Source organism: Trachurus trachurus (assembly GCF_905171665.1).
Source record: "Trachurus trachurus genome assembly, chromosome: 3".
Classification (NCBI taxonomy): Eukaryota; Metazoa; Chordata; class Actinopteri; order Carangiformes; family Carangidae; genus Trachurus; species Trachurus trachurus.
In genome coordinates, this window is record NC_139893.1 from 1,982,318 (window position 1) to 2,003,449 (window position 21,132).

General features: G+C 40.7%; 1 protein-coding gene and 1 long non-coding RNA gene across 2 annotated transcripts in view; one reads left to right on the forward strand and one right to left on the reverse strand.

Annotated features, from left to right (window-relative positions):
* Positions 1-21,132, forward strand: part of LOC311005308 — a 457,476-nt gene that overhangs the window by 113,014 nt on the left and 323,330 nt on the right. The gene's annotated exons all lie outside the window — the stretch shown is intronic.
* Positions 1,326-21,132, reverse strand: part of whamm (WASP homolog associated with actin, golgi membranes and microtubules) — a 39,088-nt gene continuing 19,281 nt past the window's right edge. Inside the window, exons 8-13 of the mRNA XM_083996790.1 lie at positions 20,213-20,394; positions 14,668-14,754; positions 14,476-14,571; positions 8,031-8,469; positions 3,213-3,355; positions 1,326-2,591 (exon numbers count right to left, since the gene is read on the reverse strand). Coding sequence (XP_083852916.1) covers positions 2,436-2,591; positions 3,213-3,355; positions 8,031-8,469; positions 14,476-14,571; positions 14,668-14,754; positions 20,213-20,394 — 1,103 coding nt within the window. The 3' untranslated portion in view covers positions 1,326-2,435. The remainder of the gene's footprint in view (positions 2,592-3,212; positions 3,356-8,030; positions 8,470-14,475; positions 14,572-14,667; positions 14,755-20,212; positions 20,395-21,132) is intronic.

The following is a 21,132-nucleotide window of genomic DNA, read 5'->3' on the forward strand; positions in this document are numbered from 1 at the left end:
CCACCAGAGCGTTGTGGAGTTGTTGGATTGTGTATTTGATGAGTTTGATGAGGGAAACCAAGAAATCCCATAATGAGCCTCCGTAGCGTAGCTCTGAGCAGCTCACGGCTCTGCTCCGCCGTTCTAAAAACAGCTTGCACCGACAATTAAAGGTAACGAACCTACTGCTATGGCAAAATGTTGAACTATCCCTTTAAAACAAAGTGCAGTAATAATAATAAAGAGTTGTTTCCTCGTCTGGAGATCTGAGTCCACAGCTACAGAAACAAAAACAAGAAGAACCTGTCGCAGGATTTTATTTTATTTTTCCATTATCTTCCATTTTATTTTACGTGCTGGTCCTGTCCCATGATGCAACACTGGATCACACTCCACACATGTGTAAGTAAGTGCGCTTGATTTGATTAACCCACACGTCACAGTCAGACCGCAACATCCCACAATGCACCAGCTGATTGTAAATAAATCTGACTTTCTATCTCATAATTAAGACTTTATAAATCTCATAATTAATATTCTTTTATCTCATGTTCTTGAATTTCAACTTAATTTTACTTTGACATAATTCTGGCTTTTTACTCTATTGATTCTGACTTATCAGAGTTGTGCTTCAACATTAGAGACTCTGTTGGAGTAGATGAGACTGTGAGTGTTTCTTCTGTGTCACCTTCTGAGTTAAAAACCTTTCAAACACATCATATAATTAAACAAACCCTCACTCTGACATCTGACAATAGATTTGTGCAAACTATGAACATTTATATACAGCTGCATCTTAATAAAGTAGAAAATCTCCAGTAGTTCAAATCAAACATCCAAGAGTCCAACATTTCTACAGCACTTTCACAAATGTTTGTTAAAAGCATCTCTACATGTATGACAGTCATTCTTTTCTTTTCTTTTTTAAACACCGACACAAACACAACTCATTCTCCTTAATGAGACACTGATGATGAGGTCATCACCTGAACCACATCTGGTTTTATAGGAAGAGTATAAATAAAAACCACTGCTGGGATTAAACATCGACATTATCCCACTAAAACTGATTTATAAACTCTTCCTGAGTTAAAATATTCTTGCTGTGTTGTTTAGGAATAAATATGAACATGTTTTCTTTAAATTAAGGTCTGAGAAGACTTGATATTTTTTGTTATTTAGACTAGTTTAGTCATTTTCAGCCAATAAAAGCTCTGAATGACAATATTTTTATTTCAATTTTGGGAGAAATGTTGAATAAAGAGAAAAAAACAAAATAAAATGTAATTTTACTCAAACACATAGGCTACCTATAAATAGTAAAACCAGTTAAACTGATCATTTTGGGAGTGGTCTCTTATTTTTTTCCAGAGCTGTATATTGAAATGTTTTTTTAATTGGTTAATTGATTAATTGTGAGTCATAATCATTACAATTAAAAGAAATTAAATAAAAAAGGCATTTAATGTTTCATTCTGTGTAATAATGGATCTATATAATGTGTTAGCTTCACTTTTTGAACTGTATTACTGACATAAATAAACTTTTCCATGATATTCTGATGTATTGAGATGCAGCTGTAGTTTCTCATTTGGAGAAAACGTCCCATCTTTCCACTCTGTAACCGATATGAGTTAATGTTTCTCCCACGTGGCAGAAAGAGAGAGACATGGGACAGGACTCATTCATTCATTCACTCATTCATTCATTCTCTCATCAGTTCATCTGTTATGGCATCAGACTTAACAGCTCAGGTATAAATTGCACAGACACGAGGCCTCGCTCACACACACACACACACACACTGTGTCTTTACACAAAGAGACTGGACAGTGCATCAAACAGCTTCTAATACAGACGTGGAGCTGAAACTCATGAAACACAACGGCTGCTGCTTCGTTTAGTAATAAAAACTACAAAAAAATGTACATTTTGCTGTGTAGCCCTTCAGCGAGAAGACACGTTCAACAACAGTTGTTCGGTTTTAATTACATTCAAAACAACAGAAGAAAAAGAAAAAGAAGAAGCCGAGTTTAGACGGATGAGTATTGTGATAGTGGAGTTGTGTAGTGTTGTTGTTACAGTTGTTACAGTGACGCTGCTCAGTTTGAGGTTTCTGCAAAACTTCTGCTTCACAGGAAACTAAATCCTCTCCGTTTGGATTTAAACTGTTTGTTTTTTGATGCATTTCAACATCTCGGGGTTATTTTAAGAAGAAGATAATATAATAAAATAAAATAAAATATGATTATTGTGTGTGACAACCTGTGTGAGAGAGGAGGCGTTAATCCCGCCGCGCCGCGCTCTCAGGAGCTTTCTGCAGGGAAATTTGGCAGCGACATAAGCTGGATAAGACCGAGCAGGGGCGACGTAAGGAAACAGCTTCATCTGTGTGTGTGTGTGTGTTCCTGTGTGTGTGTTAATGTGTTCATGTGTGTGTGTGTGTGTGTGTGTGTTCAGCTGTCCCAGTCGGCACTGTGTGTCTCTTCGTCTCCTCTCTCGTCTTCGTCAGAGTCGGCCGCCACCTTCTTCATCCTCATCATGGCGGCTTTGATGCTGCGTTCCAGCTCGTTGTCGGCGCTGTTGGGGACCTCGGCTCGACTGGCGACCACCTGCAGCACCATGGCAACACAACATCAACAACAACAACATCAGCAGCGGCGAGGTTTCTGCAATGTTCATCAAATTCAACTTAAAGGTACATTGTGTAGGAATTCCTCCCATCTAGCGTTGTGGTTGTATATCACAAGCAACTCAATCGTGTTTTTCATGCTGCATTCACGTGAAATTGGGCAGACGGCAGACGGACGACAGCTACTGGATGAACTGTTCACATTAACACACATTTTAAACCAAGGGGGGGAAAACTTTAAAGGTCGGAACGTATTCTTGATGTTGCATTCACGTGAAATTGGGCAGACGGCAGACGGACGACAGCCGCTGCACGTAACGGCATAAACAAGCCTCTTTGTAAACAAGTGGTCCGTCAGCACGAGGCAGAACAATACACGTGACAATATGTTGTCATGGCGATGTGGTATCGTTTTACCGTCTTTCTCTGGACTTCTGTGACTAAAATGACATCTGGTTTGTTAGCGACCGACGGCCGTCTGCCCGACTGCAGGTGAATGCAGCATCAGTGTAACGCTCCATTCCTCCTTAATGATGTGAATGTTCTTTATCTGTATGTAACAGTGATTATGACGTGGCTCTCCTTGTGTGGAACATCTCACCTTCTTCAGAGTGACTCCCTGGCGGATGGCCGTCATCAGGCTGCTCCGGGCGTCCACAGCAGGGGGCGCTGTGCGGGCGGCAGGGACCTTACGCAGCCGAATCTGTCCGCGCTGCAGCGAAGCCAACACCTCGTCCATCGTTCCTACACAAACACGACAAACACGACAAACAGATGAGGAGATGAGACGTTTAAGTTGATGATGTTTCAGAAACTTCATCTTCTTAACATTTATAATATAAATATTTATCAGACATGTCTTTTTACTTATAAGGTCTTAAAGGGATACGCCAACTTTTTTTTTCGTGTCTTGCCTCACTCCTGAGTCCATGAGCAGCAGATAGACACCATCCTTTCCACTGTGTGTGCAGTAACAAGGGAGATAGAGCTGTATCGCCGTAATTAGCTTAGCTCAAACACTGGAAGTGTATAGGTAGTGTTAGCCTGCCTCCACCTAAAGTCGCTAATTAGCTTAGCTCAAACACTGGAAGTGTATGGGTAGTGTTAGCCTGCCTCCACCTAAAGTCGCTAATTAGCTTAGCTCAAACACTGGAAGTGTATAGGTAGTGTTAGCCTGCCTCCTACCTAAAGTCGCTAATTAGCTAAGCTCAAACACTGGAAGTGTATGGGTAGTGTTAGCCTGCCTCCACCTAAAGTCGCTAATTAGCTTAGCTCAAACACTGGAAGTGTATGGGTAGTGTTAGCCTGCCTCCACCTAAAGTCGCTAATTAGCTTAGCTCAAACACTGGAAGTGTATAGGTAGTGTTAGCCTGCCTCCACCTAAAGTAGCTAATTAGCTTAGCTCAAACACTGGAAGTGTATGGGTAGTGTTAGCCTGCCTCCACCTAAAGTCGCTAATTAGCTTAGCTCAAACACTGGAAGTGTATGGGTAGTGTTAGCCTGCCTCCACCTAAAGTCGCTAATTAGCTTAGCTCAAACACTGGAAGTGTATGGGTAGTGTTAGCCTGCCTCCACCTAAAGTCGCTAATTAGCTTAGCTCAAACACTGGAAGTGTATAGGTAGTGTTAGCCTGCCTCCCCTAAAGTCATCAGAGAAACTCTTCAGCAACTCTAAACGGAAACCGGCGGGCCGATCTTGGTCTCAGAGCTGACAAAACTCTCCGGTAAGGCATCTTGAGCGGTCAAATGCCGCTAACGGGACGAGATCGGTCAAAACGGAGGGTTCAAGCAAAGACGCTTTATTTTGGTCCAAGCTAGCTACATCGAGGGTAGGTTAGCTTCCTGTTTCAAAGTAAAAGCACAAATTCTATCGTCATGGTTTTCTGTATGTAAAGGGCAACGGGTGTTTTATTTTGTGAAAGTGTAATGGAAATTTCTATGTGTATGACCCTTGATTGAACTTGAAGATGTATGTTCATGAACCTTCGGTGAACCTTGAAGAAAGTAAAAGTTGCACTTGTCTGCTGTGCATGAGGCAGCATACAGGTGTCCGACTGGGTTCCTGTTATTTTGTGATGATTACGCTTAAGCAAGTCTCCATATTCAAAACCACAGGGAGATGTCAAAGAGACGTCAACTCGCTGAGGTGTGAAAAAACCACAACAGACCCTCGGTTACAGACAACCACAAGCTTCCTGCCTTTACATAGTATAAGTTGATTTTATAATAACCCAAGATATGCCAAAAGCGCTTCATGCAAACTATGCAAACTTATTCTGCAAGAATTCAATAATGTAATTGGACAATGTATGATGCTGCCTCCAAGGAGGAGCACATGGCTCCTTCTCGCTCTTGTGCCTATATAACCTGATGTAACCAAATCTCAGGGTGTACTCTCGTACAGACTTTTGTATGTATGACAGTCCACCTCTTGCAAGATCAAATAAAGTACTTCATGTGAAACCCTTCTTTGCTGGACTTATGATTTTCTCTCTCACAAGTTAAAGGAAATTTCCACAACAAAAGTAACCGGAAGTGCGTTGGTCACAACGGCTAGCTTGAGTAGCGCCGAATTAGCCCTTACAAAATTGTAAACAGCTGGTATTTAGACAAATTAACGACACACTGCTGATCTAAACGGCTACTTTCTCATCTAAACATGTTTGAAATGTTGATAAAGTGATATATTTACAGAGTTTAGAGCTAAAATGAAATCAGCTTCTGACTGCTGATTTCAGCTCGGGTAGGAGGCAGGCTAACACTACCTATACACTTCCAGTGTTTGAGCTAAGCTAATTAGCGACTTTAGGTGGAGGCAGGCTAACACTACCCATACACTTCCAGTGTTTGAGCTAAGCTAATTACGGGCGACACGGCTCTATCTCCCTTGTTACTGCACGCACAGTCGAAAGGATGGTGTCTATCTGCAGTGGGGTTCTTTAGTCGTTGTTTGTTTGTTTGTTTCTTAATTTTTAAATTGTACTCTTTATTGTTATTCATATATTTCGATCATTATTCTTTTTGTGTAATTTTCTTGTAAATTTTCATGTATTTCTATCATCTATATATTTCTGATTGCTCATTTATTTTGTTTTCTTTAGTATGATATTATATTTTATTGTTAATTATAGGTGGAGGTACCTGATAAGCTCCTTGAGTTTTCGCCTCTTCCTGCACTTTAAATTGTTACTTTTACTTGTGTAATTTTTTAGCTATGCAACTAAATAAATAAAAGAACCAGGAAACAGTCTCTGCTGCACCACCACCACCACTCAGTTTTTAAAAAAAACCAGCTTCCTCTTCAATGATTCTCGCTTTGCAAAAAGCTCCAAAAAATGTAATGGACATCACTGTGTGTGTGTGTGCATCAGCAGGACCACAACTGAGGTAAAACGCCTCCTCTGGCCTCATGGGGGACGATGGGAATTTAGGACAGAACACCATGTACAGGCATGAACTCACACACTCTCTCTCACAAACACACACCAGACTTTTCTATGGAACAAACAGACTCTCCCTCCCCAGCAGTCAGACACATCCACATCTCTGTTTTATTTCTGAACCAAATGCTCAGTTGTCTGAACCCACTGATTGAACCAGTCACTAATTAAACAATCAGCACTTTTCACCTGTTTAGACACAACTTGATTAAACTGTTTTGAGGTGAAAGTTTGGTTTTGCAAGAAGAAGAGTCTGAGGTTTTGTGAATGTAGCTTGAAAATTAGGGGTTTGTGTTCACAGTTTAGCAGTGGTGTAGTCTAATTTTTTTGTAGTGGGTATACTGCTTTATATCAAGGACCCCAAAATTGACACAAATTAGACCACAAAATTTTGAAGCAAACACCAGAAATACACAATCAATGTACGTTTAAACTAGGTGTACATTTTTGAAAGGTTATAGAGAAATTTCTAGAAAAAAAGTGGTACAATTTCTCAAAAGAAGTTGAAACATTTCTAGAATAAAGTGGTAAGATTTAAAGAAAAGTTTTTTAAAAAATTTGAGAAAAAACTGGTAAAATTTCTCTAAAGAATTCTAGAAAAAGTGAAAAAATGGTTAAGATTTCGCAAAAATGTAGAAAAATGTGGTACAATTTCTCTTTCAAAAAAAGGGGCAAACAATAATGCAAAAAGGGATAAAATTTCTTTAAAAAGTGATGACATTTCTGAAAAAAAAGTTTACAAATTCTAGGAAAAAGTGGTAAAATTACAAGAAAAAGTAGTGGACCCCCTTGAACCCTGTCAATCCTCCCACTTTGAGAACCATTGACATTTACTTTAGTTAGATAGATTTGTTGTACTGGCTATACTGAGTAAACCTGAGTATCACATAGACTACACCACTGCAGTTTAGAGAAAAGCATGGAGCTTTGCATGTCTTTTTGTGGTCTCGTTTTTACTGTGTATGCATGCAGTTTGTGTCTGTGCTTCTGCTTTGCATGCTGTGGTGTGTCATGTGTCTTTGCTGCATGTGTTGGGGATGTATTGAATTATGTGTTCTGATTGATGTTATATACACTATATTACCAAAAGTATTCGCTCACCTGCCTTTACTCATTCTATGAACTGAAGTGCCATCCCATTCCTAACTCATAGAATTCAATATGATGTCGGTCCACCTTTTGCAGCTATTACAGCTTCAACTCTTCTGGGAAGACTGTCCACAAGGTTGAGGAGAGTGTTTATAGGAATTTTTGACCATTCTTCCAAAAGCGCATTGGTGAGGTCACACACTGATGTTGGTCGAGAAGGCCTGGCTCTCAGTCTCCGCTCTAATTCATCCCAAAGGTGTTCTATCGGGTTCAGGTCAGGACTCTGTGCAGGCCAGTCAAGTTCATCCACACCAGACTCTGTCATCCACGTCTTTATGGACCTTGCTTTGTGCACTGGTGCACAGTCATGTTGGAAGAGGAAGGGGCCCGCTCCAAACTGTTCCCACAAGGTTGGGAGCATGGAATCGTCCAAAATGTTTTGGTAACCTGAAGCATTCAAAGTTCCTTTCACTGGAACTAAGGGGCCAAGCCTGGGGCCAGGCCAAGTGATTAGGACACCTGATTCTGATCATTTGAATGGGTGAGCGAATACTTTTGGTAATATAGTGTATGTTCTTTTGTCATGTTGTATGTTCTTTTGTCAAGTTGTTAATTGCTGTGCATGTTTGTAGATTGCCTTGGCTAATAACTTTGTAACTTTGTAATTTTAATCATATTCATATTCTGTTTCTAGGGACTTTTTAACATCCGTCTGGAGACTACAGATGAAAAATAACCTCTTGGCTAATTCTGGCGCATTTACAGTTGATGTTATTAATGTGCACTGTCCCTGTTTTCAAATAAACGTATTATTATTTTGAGAAATAATGTGTCTTAGCAATCGAGAAAAACAGTAAAACCACCAGATTCTGTTTTTTTTTCCCCTCTCACCTGTGTTTTGTGTGAGCGTGTTCTTGGCCGGGAACGGAGGCTCCTCCTTCTCACTGAGCGGCCTCGGAGCATCGTTGGTGTTGGACGGCTGAACAGGAGGAGGAGGAGGAGGGAGAGCGGGGGGGAGAGGAGGAGGAGGAGGAGGAGGAGGTGGAGGAGGAGGAGGAGGAGGAGCAGTAGGGATGTGTGATGTAGGAGGGGGAAGAGGAGGAGCAGCAGCGTAGATCTGGACCGGGATATCTCTGCTCTGCTGCTGCTTCTTGGCTGCTTTGCTGCGTCGTGGTGCAGGACGCAGCGAGGGGGGCGGGGCTTCAGAGGAGGGGGGGGCGGGGCCAAAGCTGATGATGGACAGCGGCTGGGACGACGACGGACACGGGACGTCTGAGGAGAGACACGTCCTGGACTGAGACGTTTTGAGGACGTACTGACCCTGTCGCTTCTGGACGGAGAGGGAGAAACAAGAAGAGGGTAAATACAGGAATCTTTAAGTTCATTTTAATACCTTTTTAAGACTTTTTCAAGACCTTCTCAATGTTTTTCAACACCTCACCGCCACTTCAAGCTGTAACCATTTACATCAGTGACACTTATAACTTAACAGTTCTAGTTTGTGATAAAGACTATAGACCACTATGATGCAACACAATTCAAAATAGGCTGGGAGAATAAATAAAAGGTAAAGTTTATAACCCCCCCCCCCCAAAAAAAAAAAAAAAAAAAAAACACATTGCTCCACTCTCAAAAAACAAAAACAACAATCTTCTTTTCTTTTTTATATACCGGTTCATCTTTGTTTTTTAATAAAAGACATTCACACACTTTCACAATGTTTTTTAGGACTCAAACTCTTGGACAGCTAATTCAGGAAAAAAAATACCTTAAAAATTTAAGACTTTATAAAGTTGTGAAAAGACTTTTTAAGGGTCTTAATTTTCCCCAAATTGATGGTAACACTTTACAATAAGGGTCCCTTAATTAACGTTAGTTAGTACATATATAAACTAATGTGTTAATTAATGCCGAGTAATGCACACATAATGATAACTACCGTATTTTCTGGACTATAAGTCGCGGATTTTTTCTAGTTTGGCTGGCCATGCGACCTATATTCAGAAGCGACTTATATATTTAAAAAAAAACCTACGCTATGACCACAAGAGGGAAGCAAGGCTTTTATTTCTAAATCCCTCCTCATTCAGTAGCTCATCTTCATCTTCCTCACGTGCTGTTCTCCTCGCTGCGCTGTCTGACCTGTCTCCGTTGCGCCGTAGCGCTTCACTCCCAGTCAATTCAGAGTATTTTCACAGCGTATTCTGCGGTCAGTCTTCGGTCTCTGCTCCGGTCCCGACCGGGCTCCGGACACGGAGCAGAGACCTGCTGTCCGACAGTGCAAGGCTGTCCCTCTCTGAAGCAGAGGAGAGGTCGGCTTCACTCCCGTCCGTCTTCACAAAGTCCACAAAGGGTTTCTGATCACAGGGTTTCCCGCAGCGCTTTCCTAAGAAAGAAAGAGCTGCCGCCTAAACTAACGTGTTAAAAAAAAAAAAAAAGTAGCGATATTCAATATATATGTTTCCTGAACCTAAGTAATACATAATAATGATTGTTAATATATCTGTAAACAGTTAATTAATGCTTAATAACGTACTAACTAACGTTAATTAAGGGACCCTTATTGTAAAGTGTTACCAAATTGATTTATCACCTTTTAATACTTTTCAAGACCCCGCGGATACCCTGGAGAAGAAAAGTTTCAACACGACAGAAGAAAAAGGAGTTCCCATCAATAATTTTGAAACTTATTAATTAATGTTAAAGGTATAATATGTAGGATTAATTCCCCCCATCTAGCGGTGCGGTTGCATATCTGAACGTATTCTTGATGTTGCATTCACGTGAAATCGGGCAGACGTCAGACAGACAACAGACGCTGCATGTAGTACATATTTATTTTTGTAATTATATATTTATATAGATATTTATGAAGTGTATATATGGTATATATTTATATAAGGTGTATTATGTAGTTATGATATCTGTAGTTAAAAAGTATTGTACTTCTTCCCACTCCCACTTCGAACAATGTGCGGTGTTTTGTTATGTCTTAGCTCTTTATTTTATTGTATTTTTTTAATTTCTCTTTTTCTTTATTTTGTATGTACAATAGTTACATACATTTCTTTTCTTTTTATATATGTTCTAAAATAAAATTAATTAATTCATTCATTCATTCATTCATTCATAACAGGATAAACAAGCGTCTATGTAAACAAGTGGTCCGCCAGCACGAGGCAAAACAATACAGGCCTGACAACATGTTGTCATGGTGATGTGGTATTGTTTCACCGTCTTTCTCTGGTGGAGTAAAATGACATCCGGTTGTTTTGCCGACGGCCGTCTGCCTGACTGCACCTGAATGCAACACCGGTGCCTCCGTCCTTCCTCACACTACACCAGGGCTATTCAATTACAAATTCAGTGGGGCCAGATTTTAAAACTGAGACCTTAAGCTGGGCCGGACATTTTCAGCGGTCAAGAAGGTTATGACAAATGAGGGGCATTTTTAAAACCCAGCATTAGCTATTAAAAACAAATCTACACAGCCAGAAAAAGAGAATAAGTCAATAAAAGTAGTAGGCTACCTAGTGATAGTAGTAGTAAAGGTTTAGCTGTTAATGCTTTGAATTGGAGGTTTTTTTTAGGAACTAAAAGTTTCCTGAGGCCTACTGTCTGAGTTTCCACTGAGGTTTACAGCAGGGGGTTATGTAAATCACTAAATGTAGCCTAGTCTTAAAATTAGGCCTAAAGATGAACAAAGATTTCTTTTCTAACATATTTTGATTGGTGAAAAACAATTGGAGCAAAAAGCCATTTGGGGCAAATTAGCCTACTCTGGGAAAGTATTTGACTACGGATTATTTCTTTGAAAAGTAGCTATCCTAATCAAGTTACTGTTATGATTCCATTGCTGTAGCTCCTAGGTTGTGGAACACCTTACCCTTTTCATTACGCTCTTTGGATTCTGTCGATACTTTTAAAAAGAACTTAAAGACCCATCTATTTAAACAGGCATTTGGTTAACCTGTGGGTCTTATGCTTTTCTTGTATGTCTTTTGTCTTGTTTTGTTTTGCTCTGTTTTGTTGTTATTGTTTTGACACTGTGAAGCACTTTGTGGTCTCTACCTGCGAAAGGTGCTATACAAATAAAGTTTACTATTATTAAGTATTTAGTTGCGTTAAAATTAAATTATTGGTTACTTCATTCCCTCAAAAAGAAAGAAAGAAAAAAAAAAGGACAGCGGAGCGTGGCGTGCTGTCACTGCGTGGACGGTGCTCATGTGTGGCTGAATGGAGTGGAGAGACTGGTGGAGTATTAACCAGACACCACGGTTTATTGTTGGCTGATGGGAGGGCTGAGGATCGGTCATCTGCTCACCATAAACACAGTGTCGTGCCACAGCGGCCCGGTGGGGAGTGTGAGGTCCGTCGGTCCCGGACGGACGGGGAGACTTGTCTCTCGCTGACCTGTAGCACCACAGGACCACGGAGAGCAGCCTCGGCCTCGGCCTCGGCCGAGACGTCCGCCGCAGCGAAGCCTCCCGCTCCGTGACGAGCGGCTGTGGCCCGACACGGTGTTTCTGGAGAGCAGCTGACCGACCAAGCCTCGGTTCTACCGGTAACTTTCAAAACAACGCACTGACTGGGTGGGTGGGTTGTGTGTTGCTAGGCTGCGTTGAGTGGTGCATTCACTGTCTGAACTGCAGTAGGGATTTTGAGTTCTCGCAAAACGCGTTTCCCTCTGTCTTTTTTTTTGGGAGGGGGGGACCACGAGCCGGGCCACTCGGACATTGGGTCGGGGCCGGATGTGGCCCGCGGGCCGCCAATTGAATAGCCCTGCACTACACAGTGGTGACAGTTTTAACAGGCCGAGCTGACAGCTCCGCTCAGTTTCCGTGGTTACCTACGGTCACGATGCAACATGGCCGCCTCGGTTCGGTGCGTCGCCCACTTATGTATTTGTAACGACTTGTAACAACTCATTCTAAGGAACCAGAAAGCTTTCACTTGTATGCAGCTGTGATTCACCTTCAGTCAAATAAGTACATGATTTTAACAAAAAAACGTACTGTTGACTTAAATAACTTTACCCTGGACACAGAGGATGGGACACCCTTGGAAAGGGTTTCTTGTTATAAGTATTTGGGTATATGGCTGGATGATAAATTGTCTTTTAAATTACATGTTACAGAACTTTTAAAAAAGCTGAAGCCTCTATTGGCCTTCTTTTATAGAAATAAATCCTTCCTCAGCACTGTAGAAGGCAGATAGTGCATGCTACATTTTTATCCGTTTTAGATTACGGTGACATTATTTACATGCATGCTTCTCCCTCTGTTCTTAAACCACTAGATACAATTTATCATTCGGCTATTAGATTTGTTACGGGCGATGGGTTCATGACCCATCATTGTCATCTTTATCATAATGTGGGTTGGACTTCCCTAGCCCTAAGAAGGGAGCAACACTGTATATTGTTTATTTATAGGTGTCATTGCCATGCTCCATCCGGCAGGGGGACTGCCAACGGAAATTAGCCTATTGGCTATAATTGGGTGCATTTACATTTTATCTTTTAAAATGTTCATTAATGTACACTGTCCCTCTCGAACAAATAAAGGAAAATGAAATGAAATGAATTGTATAAGGCACTGCTAAAAAAACTTCCACTGTACCTATCTAGCCTACTGAGCTTCAGATCTTTTAAATATCCCACTCGTACACAAAACCCACTGCTGGGCCGTAAAGTATACCCCCGCAGCCCCCGCGAGGCGGGGGGGCCCCCGCATGCCGTGGGGGCCCCGCCCCCGCCCGTTAAGCCGGGTTTCCACCGAATCAACGGCCTTTTTTTTTTTTTTACACCGCAACATGGTTCACGTCATAACTTCTGTATTTTGGCCATTCAAGCTTCCATAGTTCTCCTCTTTGTTTGATATTTCAAGAGACTTTTGGTAAAGTAACCATGGACAGCTCCTAGGCAGGATTGTTCTGCTGTGTTGTCGCCGCCGTCACCCCCCCCCCCCCGCCATCGCCGCCGTCATCCGCGGCGGACGGGCGCGGACGGGCCCCGCACGGTTACGTTACGGCGCTGACCCACTGGCTCTTAATATCCCAGCTGTTAAAACGGAGGTAGGGAAACTCGCTTTTGTTTATTTTGCTCCTTTTAAATGGAATAATTTACTGTCTCAGCTTCAGTTGGATACACTGTTTCCTTTTAATCATTTTAAAAACATTCTTGTTGATCTTATGAATTCTGAATGTACATGTGCTTCTTGAATTCACTATGTGCTACTGTTGAATGTATATATTATGGATATGTATTGTAATGTGTTTGATTTGTATTGATTTGTATTGTGCTGTAATCAGGGCGCCATTGGAAATGAGAGCTTGCTCTCAATTGGCCCCCCTGAATAAATAAAGGTGATGAATGAAAAATACCTATTTATGAAAGACAGATTTGATTTTTGATCATAAAAAGCCAAATAAGTTACACACTGGGTCTGTTGTCTGTCTGACGTCTGCCCGATTTCACGTGAATGCAACATCAAGAATACGTTCCGATATGCAACCGCACCGCTAGATGGGGGGAATTCCTACACATTATACCTTTAAGATGAGATTAGATGACATAAGTTAAGTTTAGTTAAATGTATAATAAGTCAAGTTAAGTTAAGTTAAAGGGATAGTTCACCCAAAATTCAAATTTCACTCATTATCTACTCACCCTCATGTCAACTAAGAGCTGTGAGAATTTTCAGAGTCCTCCGTTCCTTCTCTGAGTTACGGGGGGGTCTGCGCAGCAGTATTTGTCCATATAATGGTTGTGAATGGACACCAGAGCTCTTCGTCCAAAAAGACACACCAAAAAACATCCAAATACCTCCATACTGCTCGTCTGTAATGTCCCTCTTGTATTGAAGCCCCGACATGAGAAATTGTTCCGCCGGTCAGTGCAAATCACGTGAGATTTGCACTTACACAGGCAGAGCAGTGAACTGAGACACTGGGAGCTTCCGCTACAAACAAGCTTAAAATATAGACTTATTTAATTTTTTTCGGAACAATTTCTCATGTCGGGGCTTCAATACAAGAGGGACATTACAGACGAGCAGTATGGAGGTATTTGGATGTTTTTTGGTGTGTCTTTTTGGACGAAGAGCTCTGGTGTCCATTCACAACCATTATATGGACAAATACTGCTGCGCAGACCCCCCCGTAACTCAGAGAAGGAACGGAAGACTCTGAAAATTCTCACAGCTCTTAGTTGACATGAGGGTGAGTAGATAATGAGTGAAATTTGAATTTTGGGTGAACTATCCCTTTAAGATGACATAAGTTGAGTTAAGTCAAAGACAAAGACACACAGACAGAGAGAGAGAGTGAAGCCGACCTCTCTGAAGGATCTTAATCTGCTCAGCGTCTTCTCTCGCTCCTGGTCGACCCACAGCTTCCTCCTCTCCTCCTCCTCTTTCCTCTTCTCTCGTTTCTACGACAACAACAACAACAACAACAACAACAACAGAGACAGTGAGGAGTGTTAGAGAGACGGAGACGGAGCATCTCTGTTGCCGTGGCGACCTACCATGTGGACCTGATGATGCTGGTTGAAGACCACGGAGCTCTGCTTGGCCGCCAGGTGCTTCTGATCCTGGGCGTCCACACACTGATCCTGAGGACACACACACACACACACACACACACACACACACACACACACACACACACACACACACACACACACACACACACACACACACACACACACACACACACACACACACACACACACACACACACACACACACACACACACACACACACACACACACACACACACACACACACACACACACACACACACACACACACACACACACACACACACACACACACACGTCATTATATACTATAATACTACTACTATTTGGTTTTCCGGAACATGCGCTTCAACTGGGAGCAGCAAAGTCTGGTAGCTCTGAGTTTTTGAGTTTTTACTCAACATTTGCTCTATTTTTGTTGTGTTTTTTGTTATCTACTGATGGATGCTTCTGTGGGGAGAAGAGATTCTTCAGAGATGAGCTTCTTTCATTGAAAATGGACAGATCTGGAGGACGCCATCCTGTCCCAGATGAGATGAAGAGGTGCTTTTGTGGTGGTTGTTGTGCTGCTGCTGGTGCAAAGTTAAAGGCTGGGAGGTGGAGATGTCCTATCGGTCCTTTCTGAGGTCAGTCATCATTGGAAACATCAACTCTCTGCCCAACAAGAGTGATGAAGATCTGGAGATATTGGTGAAGACTCAGAAAGTAGACATTTCTTTTTCGAATCATAACAACACTTGTGTACATCCCACCCAATGGCAACTGCTTCCATCTGAATGACGTCAGACTTCAGTCATGTTTCCCTGATGGACTCACTGGGGGTTGTGGTGGAGAGATGAGCACTGAGGATGGAGGAGGCCATTCTGGACGGCTTGGATCATCCACTTCACCATCGGTCCTGCTCCATCTTTCTTTCTTTCTTTTTTGTGTCATTGTCGTGTGAGCTACTGGACTAATTTGAATTTCCCTCCTAGGGATGAATAAAGTATTCTCTACTCTACTCTACTCTACTACTATACTATATACTAGTGTTGTAGTTAAGACCAAACCAATGAGAGTTTCCAAGTCCATCACTGTATCCAGTCCCAGTCCTCATAATAACCATGTGTCTTGATATTTGATCTAAAATCTAAACCATATTTAATGTAGAGCTGCAACTAACGGTTATTTTCATTATCGATTAATCTGTTGATTATTTAAACGATTAATTGATTAGTTTGGTCAATAAAATGTTAAAACTATCAATCAGTGTTTCTCAAACCACCAGACGACATCGTCCTCAAATGTCTTGTTTTGTCCACAAACCAAAGAGAGACTCAGTTTATTGTCATAAAGGAACAAAGAAACCAGAAATATTCACATTGAAGAAGCTGGAATCAGAGAATCTGGACTTTTTTTCTTTAAAAAACTATTAATTTAATAATCGATTATTGTTTAATTAATCGATTGTTCGATTAATTGATACTTTTTTTTTGTTTATTTTTATTTTTATTAAAAAAAAGGGTACATGCCCCATGGTTTTACATAGTGTACTTAATGGTATATTGTGTCTCCTTTAATCTGTTGCTTTTATTTCAGTATAGGGGGACTATCAATGGAACTCTTAAGTGTGAATTGAGTACATTCACACTTAGAGTGTTGTTGATGTGCATTGTCCCTCTTGATCAAATAAAGGAAATTGAAATTGAATTGATTCATTGTTGCAGCTCTAATTTAATGTGAACAAAGTTTGTATTGAACAGAAGAACACAGCACAGAGCCTGCTGAAGTCTCCTCCCACTGTCGACACTGGTGACACCAAGTTGTTACCATGGTTTAACACAAGCAGCTACTTTAGTACAACTATTTGAATTATCTGTTTAACTTATTGAATCACATCACAGAAACCAAAGTGAGGCAGAGACACAGAGACATTGGTGGTCTTGACCGGTCTGGAGGAAACATCCAGAGTCGACTGAGACCGAGACCTTGAAGATGTGGACTCAGGACCGGTCTCCAGTTCCACAACACAACTATTTACAGAATAAAACAGTCACAAGTTGCGTTTCCATCCACCTTTTTTAATTAGCATTTTCAAAAATTGCGAATAAATACTTGGATGGAAACGCCGGAAATTCAAAAAAAGGCAGTAAATGCGCATAAAAGTTTTTACACTTTGGGGGAGGAGGTGGATTTGTCAGCGTATCGATAAAAGTTTTTTTTTGTTATGGAAACAGATTATGCGAATTGAGCCAGAGTTTGTGGGTGAAGCTGCTGGACTTCACCCAGCAACGCCCCGGTGTCCCAGCTCTCCTCTCTGCGGCACCGCGACACAAACGCTCCGTAACCTGTAATCTTTTGTTTATGACGGTTAAGACTACACAATCACACGCCGTAACAACGTTTATGTTATGTAACGTTTTCCACTGCTCCATTTATTGATTTTTCTTCGGCTTCGTTGTCAACAGATGCACATGGACGAGAGGAGCGTAACCACAACAGACTGTCACAGTTCTCTACTGTCTTTCTGTGGAAATGTCTCATGTTACAACATGAAAACCTGACGCTTATATTCCAGTGCAGCCTATATGTACAGTATTTTCTTTTAAATTTAGCTGGTGCGGCTTATACAGGTGCGTCTATAGTCCAGAAAGTATGTAAATTGTCCATGATGTTGAGTGTCAGCTGAGTGTCAACTGTTGGATACATTCACGCTCTCTTATGACGTAATCTCATGCCGCACCACTCCTCCTCCTCTCCCAATAATCGCAAAACAGCAGCGAACGGAAACGGGCAGAAATTCGCATTTGCTTTTTGCGCATTTTCACAAAATCTGCTCTTAAATTCGATACATTTGGATGGAAACCCAGTCACAGTTTGATGTGCAAACACCAGAATCAGACTCCAGAGGGAGTTCTGCTCTGAAAATGTGACTGAAACTGAAAATAATATCTCAGAAATCTTCTATCTGTTAAATATTCCTCTCTGTGTTCCCTGCAGATTCCTGGGTGTGATTCTTCCCACTTTGTTCTGAGCAATAAAATGTCTTTTTTTTTATTTTTAAATTAGACAAATGAGCACGGAGCCAGGGGAACGTGCCAGAGCACCAGCTGCACTTTCATTCCTCTTCTGAGAGGGTTAAAAATAAAACCAGTGTAGTAAAAATGCTTTTTTAAGAACTCAACGTTTAGGGAGATGAAGGTGAAAACAGAGACAGAGAAGAGGAGGAGAATGGCTCCATCTTCCTTCATTAAGGGGAGACACTACAGGTGAATAACCCTTTAAATAACAGATATCACCATGAAACTTCCCAAGTTTATCACTCACATTAAGACAAATATTTTTTGTATTACAAGTTTTGTCAAATTTTATGTTTAAATATGTAAATGAAGCAATATCTGATGAAATATGCGCTAATTTGCATATATTTCTAGAACAGAAATCTGAACAATGGATAAAGCTACTTTCAAAATTCTTGTTTTATTTTGTTGACACATTAGAGTCAGAAGTTTTTACAGAGGAGGATTTTGGATATCTCTTTGTATCACTCTGTAAATGAGAAAATACTGTCACCAGCCCTAAAAAAAAATCAAATTTTGCCATGTTTTTAGTAATAAAATGTTGTATAAATGAGGCTGTGAATGATATATCAACAATCCCCTCTGTAAAAACCTTCAGAATATAGAAAGGGATCAAAGTGGAAGGTTTGGTGTCTGTAAGTGCTGCTGAAGTGGAGATTTCTAGCTCAGAGTCTGAGTCTGAAAAACTCTTTCTGAGAAAACGGCCTTTAAAGACTTGGACTGTAAAATTACAGAGATTGTTAATGTAAATCCTACTTTTACAATTTGTTGCAGATATGGAGGAAATGACAATTTTTGTAGCCACATCATTGTTCAGGAGATAGAGAGCTTTACATGACATGGGTCAGACGTGGATTTTCTACCATTTCTTTTGACTTTTCTGAAAGAATACAGTACATGCTAAGGAAGAAAAATTGCTCAAAATCTCAACATTTATCGGTGTAGGAAAAAAACAGTGTTTTTGCCTGTCAGTGTCTCGCCCTACAACCATCTCCATCCCATAGTGTGAGAGTAGTAGTAGAAGTAGAAGAAGTAAGACAACTTCCAAAAAGATGTGTCCATGATTCTAACCATTCGTATTTGTAATGATAAACATTTGTATGTCAATAAAAAAGTCGTACACAAAATTCAGCTGTCATACACATGAGTCTGAGAAATTGTTCGGGTTAGGATTTAGGGCTGGGACGATATGCTTTTCTACCGATTCGATTCTTCTACGATTTTTTGGATGGCGATTTGATTTAAATTGCGATTGTTAGTCTGCATTTTTAACATTTATCTGCACACAAATACTGTAGGAGCCTATAAATGAACATACTCCATTATAAAGTGAACTTAAACCCTTTTCAAAACCTGGACTCTCTGTATGTAAAAAAGGCGAACAAATGCACATTGCACAATATCTAAAAAAAATCAACAAAAAAAAATCGATTTTTGAAAAAAAAAAATTTGATTTTTGAAAAAAAAAAAATCGATTTTTGAAAAAAAATAATCGATTTAAAAATCATCAAAAAAGATATTGCGATATTTATGTGAATCGATTTTTTCTCCCACCCCTATTAGGATTGTTTTTATGTGAGTATGAATCTAAAAGCTGTGAGTGCAAAGTCCTGTTGTGATTACAACTCTAATTTCTACGACTACGAAGTCTTCACTGCGAACACAAATTCAAGTTTGTGGGTACGAGCAGAAAAGTGTTGAAATGACATCACATGTATGTATGTGTATGACAGCAGAATTTTGTGTGCAACTTTTTTAATTGACATACAAATGTTTATCATTACAAATACGAATGGTTAGTAGGGGTGCACCGAATGGCATTTTTTGGCCGAAGCCGAATACCGAATAAAATCAAAACGCTTGGCCGAATAACCGAATAATACCGAATACCGAAAGTGGTTATAAAGTTTTTAAATAACATTTTTTTAAACTTAATTTTCAAAGAAAGTTAATGTTTATTGACTATTCTGACAGTTTCTGAATATTCCAGTTGCCGTTGCTCATCAAAAAAGCACAACAAGTTACATAAAGTTTTTCATTTAGGCCTATATCGGCCCATTGTGAGTGCTGAAAGATCTATGCAAGTACAAACCCAAGTGTCTTTTAAAACAGTGGTTCCTAACCTTTCTTGGTCAGATTGTTTTTAATTCATCAATTAGGCTACTAGACATTTCAAGCGACCTCATTTGAATTTCAGGCGACCCCACATGGGGTCCCGACCCCAAGGTTGGGAAACCCTGTTTTAAAAGCTGTCGGCCACAGACATTTATCAGACTTTTTTTTTTTTTTTAATATTCAGCCTTGCTTTGCGCTCATTCCACCGAAGGCCGAATGTTGCATTTTTTGCAATATTCGTCCGAATATATTCAGTTACCGAATATTCGGTGCATCCCTAACGGTTAGAATCATGGACACATCTTTTTGGAAGTTGTCTTAAACTCCATAAAGAAGCAGCAGCAGCAGCTCTCACCTTCTTGTTGCGTAGATACGCTCTGCGGGCGCAGATGTTCCCTCTCTTGGTCTCCAGCGCCTGGAGGCGTCGCCGCAGCTGAGTGACGGCTGCAGAGCGACCGGGCTGGACGGGGTTAACCAGACTCTGCAGCTCCTCTGGGTCCTCACACACATCGTAGTAGACCACCTCCTCATTCAGCTCTGACATACACACACAAAAAAAACTATTATTAGATCATAAAAAGTCAAACCGTTTCCTTTCAAACTGTTTATTTCTAATATTCGATGAGCGTCTATTAAAGGGATAGTTCAACATTTTGTCAAATTGGCCCATCACCATAATCCCTATAGTCATAGCAGTAGGTTTGTTACCTTTAATTGTCGGTGCAAGCTGTTTTTAGAACGGCGGAGCAGAGCCGTGAGCTGCTCAGAGCTACGCTACGGAGGCTCATTATGGGATTTCTTGGTTTCCCTCATCATCAAACTCATCAAATACACAATCCAACAACTCCACAACGCTCTGGTGGACAAGTTGTGAGCTGCACATTCACCACACTATGAGATAATAACACAACGTTACCACACAGAGTTGTTTTAGAGGTAAATTCATGCAAAACCGCTGATGCACGTTGCCTTCAGGGACAGTTTTTCATCAAGCAGTCTCTGTATTTCCCTCTAAAACAACTCTGGATTAAACTATCTTCAGGCTGATACTATAATAGTGGCATAACATGATCAGAAAAAGACAATTAAATCGTTAATCGCAATTATTTGTTTGGTAATTAATCGTCAACTAAAATCTCATGACTGTTCAGCTCCATGTAAACGATGTGAAGCTTCATTTCAGAGAAACAAACCACAACAACAAAGTTCACACAGAGCAGAGAGTTGTTGTGTCTCAGGTTGTAACACTCAACATTAACAAGTCTGTGTTTGAAC